The sequence below is a fragment of the Thrips palmi genome, unplaced genomic scaffold (genome assembly GCF_012932325.1).
Source record: "Thrips palmi isolate BJ-2018 unplaced genomic scaffold, TpBJ-2018v1 HiC_scaffold_18, whole genome shotgun sequence".
NCBI lineage: Eukaryota > Metazoa > Arthropoda > Insecta > Thysanoptera > Thripidae > Thrips > Thrips palmi.
In genome coordinates this window covers 18,658,023-18,669,368 of record NW_023144627.1, presented here as the reverse complement: position 1 = coordinate 18,669,368, position 11,346 = coordinate 18,658,023, and the positions used below count along the sequence as shown (strand labels likewise).

Below are 11,346 nucleotides of genomic sequence, written 5' to 3'. Positions count from 1 at the left end.
TTGGCTGGTGTGCCACATGGCGCCTCGGAGGGCCAACGAGAGGGGAGGCCTTATACATATGTATGGGCGAATGTGCTGCTGGTGTAATGTGCGTCGTTAAGGGAGGCAGTGCCCCTTGAAGAGGGTCGGGGCGTGGGCGTATGGCCGAGGGGAGGCAGACGCACAGCGCCCAGCTTAACAATCAAAACTGTGACAGGATTCGTGGGAATGTTTTCTCTGTCTCTGTCATGCATACTGCCATGCATGCCACGTGTCGTCGGTGTGCTGCAGATGCTGAGTAAACAGGGTCTTTTTTGCGGCCCCTTTTCCATTGCGGGTTCGAGAGGCGCGCGTGGCGCCTTCAATAAATGAAACAAAGCCGATTTCAGAACAGTGTTTTTCTTTTTAATTCAAAATTCTAGACAAGAAGAGCGCGTAGTCCGAGTGCCAGTTGACAGGGTGGGCTGGAGGGGTCGGCATGAAAATAAGACTATTCATCTAAGACGATGAAAACGAAATAAAATACACGTCATTATAAATTCCTGTTTTCCTTTTTTGTACTAATTAACTTACAATAATCATTTACTTTAAATTACATCAATAATATGCCTCTTAAAGATGACTATTTACATTCAAATATTGCACATTCAGTTTCAGTACAAGAAATATATTCAGGCGGATCACATGGTGCCCCCGGGTGTCCGTCGGACTTGTCCGTCCAAGGACATAGCCTAGTCCAGCAGCGATTTTGACCGGGAAATTTAGTTTTGGGATATATACAAACTGCATTGGGATTTATTTCAAGGGTATTACTCCCCCATACTGGAGTTTTTCTAAGTGCTGTACCACATCAGCGGACATTTTAGGTGTTCGTAAGAAAACAAAATTAAGAGCACAAACCTATCCAAACGAAACATTTTTGAAGTTTGCTTTTAGTTGATAAAAGGTGTGCTTGTTTACCCTGTTCTCATATTAACAACACTTTCACGAGCTCAAAATTAAAAAGTTGACGCTTGGTCTAGTGTCTCCCAACTGGGTAAAGTTTCATTACAATATTTTTTTAAAACGGCCCAGAAACGTTACTTGCCCCATTTCAACCCTTAAACACAATCTTGCCTTAATCGACTAACGAATATCATCTTAACTTTACAAAACACAATCACAGACCGGCACTACCGCCACACAAGAATATTTTCTTTACATTTTGTTTTTGGTATCTCATGGTACACTAAACTTATACTTTGAGCCAGCACCAAACGGATGTCAATATCTTGATATAAATTAAACCACAGCTAGGCGAGGTCTAAAACGGACGACCAGAAAAAACAAAACAGTTTAACATCGCGGTGCGTGGCTGCAAAAGACTAGATAAAGACTGACTGGGAGCGCGCTGAGGTGGCAACTATTTATTCAAAGTCCACACGCTTCTGGCATCATACTAGATACAATTTAGATGAAAAAAACATAAAAACAAACAACGTGTCTGCGACAGACTTAGTAAATGCCCAAACAATCGAAGGAAAAAAAAAGCTCGACGAAAAGAAACGAACCAAGAACGAATTGATTCTCATTTCCGATGAGGGGAACGTTTTCCGGCAGAGCTCTCGTTCTCAGCGCCTTGAGGTCAGCACGAAGTCTCCCCCACGTAAATATTCTCGTCAACCACAGGGCCCTGTTGACAAAATACATCCGTTCAACGTGGAGCGTCGGGGTGGCGCAGAGAAGGCACAGACACAGTCAGGTTGCGAGGGGCACAGCGCCCTCGATTTTATTTGGACTAGAAAATCACCGCGACCGTCAAACTCTTTCCCGCGATCGAGGCACAATCGTTTCATCAGCGAAAATAGTATCTCTGTCATGGATCGGTTAGTGAAAGTGGTGCGCTCAGGCGGGAGTTAGTTGAGTCTAAGATTGTTAAAATTTTGAAACAAAAACGTAAACATGTTGTTGACTGAAATGCACGTTCACACTCGGAAAACGCTTTCTACCCCTCAAAAGAGAAAAAAAAAACACCAAACAAAACAAAAACGTATTTAAAACAAGAAATTTTAGGACTACTACCGAATCACAATTTATTGGAATCACCCTCGATTCAAAGTCAACGTTCTGAGTCTGAATGTTGAAACAGTCTTTGAAAAAGAGAAGCGTTTGCCGAATGCGGTGCCCCTGCCGGGGCATGCCTCGAGAGAAAGGTAAGGTTAGGCGCGGTCGGCGTACTGGCACGCAGACAGCCCCGAGGTGCCCACACTGACCCTGGCGGCGTGCGCGGACGGGCTGACGGCCGGGTACGACCCCACGGAGAAGGCGCCCGACGAGTGCTGCTTGGCCTTGAGGCGGAGCTGCGCGATGGAGGACATGGAGCAGGGCTCGCCCGCCGACCGGTACATGGAGTGCTCGTAGTAGCAGCCCGCGCCGCCCACGCCGACCGAGCCGGCAGACGCGCCCAGGCTGCTGGACATCATGGAGCCCGCGCTCACGCTGCTCGCCGACGCCGGCGTGAAGCAGTTGACGGACGACTGGTGCGGCGTGCTGGGGACTCCTGCGGCAAGGACGGCAAACACTCAGTTTGAACAGGTCGCAAGGAGGCGAAAAAGGTCTTCAGTGGGCCAGAAGACCGGTGGAGGCGGGCAAAACTCTAGACCCGTTTTGGGCTCCAGAGTCACTAAATGGAGATCGAACCGAACGTGTGACCCCACCAATGGATTGCTCTCCGAACGAGGAGTCCATTGGTGGGGTCAAAAGCTCGGTTCGCGTTCTGTTTGGCGACTGTGGAGCTCAAAACGCGTCTAGAGTTTTGACTGCCTGCGCCGGTCTTCTGGCCCACTGTGCTCTTAAAAAGGGGCTCACCCAGGGGGTTGACGGGCCAGGGGAAGGTCTTGGCGCCGAGCGGCGACGGCACCTTGGAGGCCCAGTTGTTGTAGGAGTAGGACGAGTAGAGGGACTCGGGGTCCGTGAAGGGCTGCATGAAGCCGTTGAGCTGGCTGCCCACCAGGCCGTTCTTGAAGTCGGCGGCGGCGGCGGCCGCGGCGCTCATGGCGTTGCGCTCCCGCTTCCGCCACTTGGCCCGCCGGTTCTTGAACCACACCTGCAACAGGGGCGCCTCGGGCATCAGTCAAGGGGGTCCTTCCGTCGCGGTGTACACTGCAAAGTGGTTCGGAAAATGTTCTGAAATTTTTCAGAAAATTTTCGGAAAATGTCCGGAAAATATTTGGAAAATATTCAGAAAATGAGGTACTGAAAAAGTATGGACTTTCAGCATTGGTACGGAGAGCATGCACGGACGGTCCAGGTAAAAAATTGACCTGACCCGGTCCTTCCTTTCTCTGCTCTGTACTATTTGTTTCTACGAGAGTAGGCCGGGTGCGGGGCGGCGGCCTGGCCTCGGGCCTGGCGTGGCCGCGGTACACCGACTCCCGCATGGTTGTCAGAGAAGACACCAGGCAGGCCGAGGCAGAGAGGCTGCACAAGGACCCGGAGTCGTTCATCTTCCGGTGTCACCGTTCAGGACAGGGCCCCGGCGCCGTGCCGTGGCGGCCGTGGCGGCCGTGGCGGCGTGGCCGGGGAGCCCCTGGGGGAGCCCTGCAGGGAGGGGCGCATGTCAGTAGCCATCACGCGGGGCATTTGTTACGCCGTGGCGGGCGGGGCGGGGCGGGGCGGGGCGGGGCGCGGTGGGCGGGGCCTTATGGTGGGGCGCTGCAATGAGGAGCCCCTCCCCCTTCATTAACTGATGATGAATCACCCGGCCAGTCTCGGCCAGTCATGGCGGCCCGGAGGTGGAGGTTAGGCCCGCCTTGGGTTGCCTCGGGTTTCCTTCGGGCCGCCTCGGGGGAAAGTTAGGGGCTTCGAGCTGTAGCGAGTGATTCTTGAACGCGGCCCCCGCCACCCCTTCAACCCCGTGCCGCCAAACTTTGCCGTCCCGACGCGGGGAGTCCGTTTTGTTTGCCGTGCCGTGCCGCCTCCACCTACCGCCGGGATTTCCACCCTCATTCTTATTTTCCTCTCCCCGCCGTCAGCTTCCATTTCCCTAACTCCGTCTCTGTTGTTATATATAAAAGGGAAAGAAACAGAAAGAAAGTTTTGTTCCTCGCGCTGCTGCCGGCGCTGGCAGTGCTGCTGCCAGTGCGGGCGCCGCGCGGGCCGCCGCGCAGAGTCCGCGCTCCGCGCCGCGCGCTGCAGCCCCGGGACTATATTGAGTCCTGCTCCCGGAGAGTTTTGAGGTCGGAGCGCGCGCGGGCTGGGGCGGGGCGGGGCGGGGCGGGGCGGGGCGGGGCGGGGCTGTAGTCTCCTTATTTCTGCGCCTCCCCGCGTCCCCCTGACTGGCCCGGGCTGTCCCTAATCCTTGCCGCGGCGGGCCCTTGGCAGCCCTGGGCGGCCCTCCGCCCCACTGCAAGGCCCTCAGCCACCCCGCTCTCCGACCTATTCCCAGAGGCGCCCGACTCGGTAGGCAACCCATCTGCCTCGGCCGCCCGTCTGTCCGTCTGCCTTCTTTCTGCCTGTCCTTCTGCCCGTCTGTCCTTCTTTCTGCCTGTCCTTCTGCCCGTCTGTCCTTCTTTCTGCCTGTCCTTCTGCCCGCCTGTCCTTCTTTCTGCCTGTCCTTCTGCCCGTCTGTCCTTCTTTCTGCCTGTCCTTCTGCCCGTCTGTCCGACCGTCTGATTTGAAACTAGAAAACTTTGCCGCGTGCTGCCGGCGTGGCGTGAGCGTGGCGTGCCTGGGACGTGAGCGTCTCAAAAACTTTTGGTACCGCTTCTTGTTTCGCGCTCTGCCGCGTGGAATCCCCTCGACGGCCCCTCTCCTCCCCTCCCCCTCCCCCTTCCCCTCCCCTTATGCTTCTGTCGTGGCCAACGATCCGTTTAATTGTCCTTCCCCACAATGAAGACAGACGATGGAGCGCGCTCCTTCCCTCTCCCCTCCTCCCCTTCTCCGTCCCTCTCCGTCCCTCCCCTTCTCCCTCTTTCTCCTCCTCCTCCTCCTTCGGCGCAGCAGCAATACGTTGGCGATCCGACGGGACGGCAGCAGCTAGGCGTGCCGTTATTGTGCCTATTTGGGAATAATGTGTTGTGCGCTTTTAGACTTCATCTCTCTCTCTCCTCTCTCTCTCTCTCTCTCTCTCTCTCTCTCTCTTCTTTCTTTTTCCCACTTCTAAAACGCTTAATGAGACTCGAACCAAGACCCCACCAATGGATTGCTTTCTGAACGAGGGATCTATCGGTGGTGTGGTGGTGTGACACGTTCGGTTTGAGTCCTGCTTAGCGACTCTGGAGCTCTCACGCGTCTAGAGTTTCGGCCGCCTCCACCGGTCTTCTGGCCCACTGTGCGAGAGCGAGCAGCAACAAGTCAGTGAAAGACGAACGGCGAGATGAAACGAAGGCGGAAACGCTTGAATAGGAATGCGTGGTTGGAGGGGGTGAGTTCAGTTAGCGCGGTTAGGGGTGCTTGGGCAAGGCCGGGCAAGGCGGCAGGCGCGCGCGCCGGGCCGCCGGGCCGCCGGGCGTCGGCGCGTGTCAGACCGTGGCGAACCACAGCGGTGCGTGCGCCATGGCGTCGCGTGGGCGTGCACGCGTGCCTTTATTTACCGATCACGGCCCCCCGCGGCGCCTCCTCTCTCTCTCTCTCTCTCTCTCTCTCTCTCTCCCTCTCTCTCTCTCTCACGAAAAGTACCGCACGCGTAGTAGTATTCTTCGCCCCGCCGGTTCGACGCTCTCCCTTGTGTGTGTATGTGTGTGTGTAGGTGTGTGTGTGTGTGCGACTGTGACTGCAGCGCGCTGCAGCAGCGAGCAGGAACACGACGATAAAACCGTCGGCCGCCAAATCTCCCTACGCCAATCCCATTACACCTTCCGAGCGCGGCACCCCTTTACAGGCAATTAAGCCCGTCATTTCTCCTGTCTGCGTTCGGCATCAACACACACACACCCACACAGCGAGAGAGACACAAACGCACACACCCCTACTCATACTTGTCACACTGATACCTCCCCCCCTCCCCCCTCACACACACATACAAACGAGCAGCCGTCGGTGTGTTTGGGAAGTAACTCATTTCACCGATACCCGGTACCCCCCCCCTATTTTTTTTCGCACGGCCCGTAGTCAACATCCCGTAGTCAAGTAGTCAAGCGTACTTTTATTCCTTCTCGCCTTTCATAGCTGCGTGACCTCAATAGATTGCCAATGGGTGCGAGAGAGACAGGCAGTGTGGACTCTCTCGCTTCCGGCGCCATTTGAACGCGTTGCGTGGGAATCCGCCGCGCCGAACGCATAGGAGCCGCAGCAGCAGCGCGGTGCGGCCCACAGCCATTCAATTGAAATCAAACGTTTAATTAAATTTCGATAATGGTCGTTCCCTCCGGGCCGCGGGAGGTGGCAGTGCCGTGGTGTCGCCATCTGGCGGCAAATTTATTCATGGTGTGGCGCCAATACGCACGCACGCATTGTTTCTCTTTTGTTGTTGTTTGCCTTTTTTCCATCCCTCGGACGCGCAGAGGCGGTCTAGGCGGCAGGGAAATGGCGATAAAACAACCCGTCGCACTCTCTCTGGGGTCTCCATTAACTAACTCACTCGCCTAGTATTGCGCTCATTAAAATTCTCATAGCCCTGTCGCGAATCGCAACGGCAATAAAGCGCTGCATCAATCAGACTCTTTCAATCACTGCACCACGCTGGCACGCCCTGGCACACCCTGGCACGCCCTGGCCGTGGCACTCACCAGATTAAGGCGTCGGCCTTCCCTGCTGCTAGAGGCAGTGCAGGCACGTGCTGGCACCAACCATTGCACTGTTATTAAGTTTACAATACCCGCTGTATTTAAAAAAATAGATCGAAAAACAAAAACGCAAATTTTCTGCACTGAAATCGAAAGTGAGGTGAATTTATCTCATTTTGGCTGAGGTGAGACCTGAAATGTGGTTACCTCGTTCTACCCCACGTAAAGTGCAAATGTGGCAAGAATTACACTCCTTCAAAAAAGTGGTGTATAAGCCTATAATTTAGCCGTTACATCATGTATTGCGTGGTCAAGACCACCCTTTTATAAGGTATAGAGGATAGACCACATATTTGCTGTGATATTCTCCATGGTTTTTAAGTGGTAGTATGCTGACGACCACTGATTTTCAGGGGTATTGACCGCATTTCCGCGTGTGGTGAATTCGAGTAACTACAGTTTTGCGCCTACCACACATTTGTAGTCTGTACCACACTTCGAAAAGGACAGAGTGAGCACAATTTTTCGCAAAGTGTCTAAAGCCGTTGTCCCGCTTTTCCGGCCCAAGATCGAAATTAATTACGAACAGGGCAACATGCCAGGTGGGTCGCTGGAGTGTGTTTGCGGCAGGAATCCCAGCGGAGCGCTGGAGAGAGAGAGAAGGGGGGGGGGGGGGTCAGGACAAGGCACACAACTCTGATCCCCTCCCCGGGCCTTTCCCTGTTTGGCGCGTACGACCCACAGTGACGGTAGGGTGAGATTCGCGGGGGGATGTTCTGACAGATAAGGCAGTGGTCCCGCCGTAGAGAGGCGCCTCTCTTCCGCGCCTGGAGAGAAGCGAGAGAACCGCCTCGGCACACTGGAGAGAGACAGAACCAACCCTCTGCCTCGCACCGGCGCCCAGTCTGGGGCCGCACACGCAGTATCCACACGCGGGGGCGGAAAAAAGGAGTGTGCGAACGAGAGAGGTTGCGGCTTAGCTGTACACACACGCGTACACACACGCACACACACACACACACACACACAACGTACACCCATGCGCACAATATGCACAAACCAATCACCCTGCTCAAACACGCGAGGGCGCGTGGTGTATGTGTCCGTAATCGGATGCACCCACGCACTACAGCAGGGTTAGCCTGCTCGCGCGCGCGTGTGTGTGTGTTCTCTATTTCACGCGTGTGTATGTGTGTGCGCACTTATGTCTCCCATTATAGTCATGCCTATCGCTGCCGCGTGTTGTGTGTGTGTGTGTGTGTGTTGGCTGCATTGATTGGAATGCCGCTCAGCGCGCGGATTAGGCCCCACACTCTGCACACCATGCCATCATATCGGAGTCCAAATTCCGAGGCAGACCGGTGGATACCGAATACGACGGCCACGCGACGTCCGGCCATGCGACATGACGTCACAGTGACGTCACGGCAGCCAGCCAGGTTGTTCTTGCGTTGTTCCCCGTGTGCGAAAGCCTACCTTGCTGGGGCGCAGAGAGAAAGTAGTTTTCCCCAATGAAACTTTGGCGTCCTTTGAATCCCGTTTCGATTCGCGCCCCCTCCAACTTCCTCTCTCTCTCTCTCTCTCTCTCTCTCTCTCTCTCTCTCTCTCTCTCTCTCTCTCTCTCTCTCTCTCTCGCACTGCTTTGTGGACTGAGCCCAGGCAGGGCGCTGGCTGGGACTGGCTGGAGGACCAACAACACAGCACGCACAATCCACTCTCAGATGGAACACAACGTTTCTCTCCCAGCTTCCCGCGACCCCCGCCCCGCCCCAGCCCCGCGCACACTCGCCTCTCTCGCCCCCTCTGTCTCAGAGAAAGCAATAAATCTGCTGCGGTGGGCTGGGGGGCGCGCACCCAGTCGCTTGGCACCCACAGCCCCACCGCACCCCGCCCCGCCCCGCCCCGCCCCGCCCCGCCCCGAACGCCCCGCCGCCACCACGCTTCGCAACGTATCAGCGAAGGCCTGCTGCTTCCTCCGCCACGGTCTCCATCTGGGGGCGCAAACCGAGGACCCACAGCCCCACCACACACAGGAAGTTACAAAAACTACTGAAACTTTAAAAAAATACACGGTTTGCAACTCTCTCTGACTTTCGCGCGCAAAACCCAAACAACTAACGGTTGGCGAGAACAGCTCGACTTGACTAACTTAGGCGCGTGAAATACGAAACAAAAAATTTGCAGTGTGCGCGCGCGTGCGTGTTCACACTCCCCGATTGATCGAGCAGGGCAATCTGTGTGCGGAGGGTGGCCACCCTGGTCCGTCCCGGTCCATCCCGGTCCACCCCACACCCTTAATGAATGTCCGATCGCCGGCCACTCGGCTTGTTTACAAGCGGAAGCAGTTGCGGGGAGCGGTCGGCAGACCCATTCCGACTGTCGTTTTCGTCGCTCTGTCTCTCTCGAACCTGTGCGGGACGCCCCATGTAAGTATGAGAGACAGAGCGACGAAGATCGACTCTCGGAACCAGTCTACAGAGAATCAGCGTCCGAGTGTCTGCATGCATGCCTTGCCTTACAGGTCCGACACCTACGGAAAGTTAAATGGAGTGTAAGAAATCGCGCCGGGTTGAACGCAGACATCCACACTGAAAACTTAAGTGTGTCCTGAGTACACACGTAGATCACTTAAGCCTGTACTGAGCCGAGTACGCACATACTAGAGCACTTGAGTGTGTACCGAGTACATACTGAGGTTTTCAGTGCGAGTTCTGGGAACGACTATTTTTGCTCTTTGACTCTGAATGCCGACGAGGACGTGCAGAGAATCGAGGGCTCAACTCAGCTGTACCGATGCTCCTGAGAGCATGCGGCATGAGCGGAGTGACGGCCCGCGGTTATAATAGGCCGAGCCGCTAGAGGCGGCCAAAACTCTAAAAGCGCTTTTAGCTCCAGACTCGCTAAATAGGACTCGAGCCGAACGTGTGACCCCACCAATAGACTGCTCTTCGAACGAGGGGAATCCATTGGTGGGGTCACACGTTCGGTTCGAGTCCTGTTTAGCGACTCGGACCTCTAAACGCGTCTAGAGTTTTGGCCGCCTCCACCGGTCCTCTGGCCCACTGTGTGACGGGGCGGTGCTGGCAGCAAGGTAGGCACGATGGCGCGCTAGTTGGGGGTGGCGCCAGGGCAGGGCGGCAGCGCGGCGCCATGTTGCCGCACCGCGTCGCCATGGCAACGGACGGGCCGCCCCTCGCCATGGCGCCGCAACAAACGCGGGCTCTTTTTTACTTTCGAAACAAAACAAGAAAAAAAACTTGTGCTGACGCTTGGCCGCCGCCACTGAGATCGCCCAAGTCGGTGAACAAAGCGCCACAAATTCGGCGAGTCCGAGCTCAAAGAGAAACGCGACGGACGTCTTCGGCGGAAACGGATGGCGATAGGTGACGTCAAAGGCTTCCCCGTCGTCGTATCATTTTAAAAGAGATAATGGACTCGTCCGAGCGACATGCCTGCAGACACGCTGATTGGTGGCGTGCCCTAGCAGTGCCCTAGCACCCACCCGGACAGACGCGCGAAAACGAGTATCGCCTTGGCAAACACATTTGTACGCCGCCCGTGTTTGGACAAGTTAATGCCGGGTCGCATCACTCGGAGCTTACAGCCGATTACCTCTTCGCTATATATTTCTTTTCCGAGCGGGCCGCTTGCCACACCGCTCGGCCCGCCGCGGCCCACCGCACCTAACCTCTCTTACCCTCCAATATGACGGCTGGGTGGCTGCCAACCGCCGACAAAACCAGCCGAAACGTTCCGCGCCGCGCGGCTTGCCCGGCTGGCCGCAGACCTGTATCACTAGAGTCCCGAAGACCAAAGCTTTCGTTTCAACTTGATTTCGCCACTAGATAACCTTCTCTATCGAAAATTATCAAATAAAATCGGAAGTTTTGCACTGAGGCTGAGACAGCGTCGTCATTCCAACGCAAAGAAACGCAGTTCTGTTCGAATCTCTATTCCGCGGAATGAATGCATCCTCGCTGAAAGTCGATCTATGCAGTGAGTTTGTTGGTGAACCTCCCGGACGCTCCCCCGGCGAGCGTGAACGCGGCGAGACTGATGCGAATCTTAATGTGAATCCGGCGCCACGGGATTTGTTTGGCGATGACCTCATTATCGAGTTAACGACCCGGCAAATCGGCGTGAAATGATGGCACGGGACGGCAACGGACGATGCGACCGCGGCGAATCTCTCTCTCGCACTTGCATCGCTGTCGCGGAAAATTAGGGGACCAGGGGAGGGGGGAATGGGGTGGGGAGGGGGAACCGGGGGTGCGTTGCAATGGCGCGGGAAATTGGGGCACTTCCAGCACGACGCCTCAGCGGGGATGGGATGTCACAAAAATAACCACCGGAAGGGGACAGTTTGAGAGAAATAACCCGTTATCGGACTCTCGGTCCATCTGACTGTCACATGACTCATCCATTCCGACCCATAAGCAATGCGGTCCTTCCAGCAGAGAAGTGAGTTTCTCAACCGGATAAACTTTACATTGAATGAAGCCCAAATACTACATAATTTGAATTGATTTATACCCTTTAAACCTTACGAAGTATTTTGAGCATACATACGTACAAACCGGACAAACTAATTTACTTTGTTACACGAAGAAATAGTTCGTAAATTACGAAGTATTTTCTTTGTAAGCTTATGTATGCTCAAAAT

The 11,346-nt window shown here is 55.1% G+C and overlaps 1 protein-coding gene across 3 annotated transcripts in view; it reads right to left on the bottom strand.

The window, feature by feature from the left end:
- Positions 1-511: 511 nt before the first annotated feature.
- Positions 512-11,346, bottom strand: part of LOC117644899 (pituitary homeobox homolog Ptx1-like) — a 35,443-nt gene continuing 24,608 nt past the window's right edge. For all 3 annotated transcript variants that reach the window (XM_034384611.1, XM_034384610.1, XM_034384612.1), the window contains 3 exons: positions 2,827-3,064; positions 2,232-2,518; positions 512-1,651 (listed from right to left, as the gene is read on the bottom strand). In XM_034384611.1, the coding sequence (XP_034240502.1) occupies positions 1,604-1,651; positions 2,232-2,518; positions 2,827-3,064 (573 nt within the window). In that variant the 3' untranslated portion in view covers positions 512-1,603. The remainder of the gene's footprint in view (positions 1,652-2,231; positions 2,519-2,826; positions 3,065-11,346) is intronic.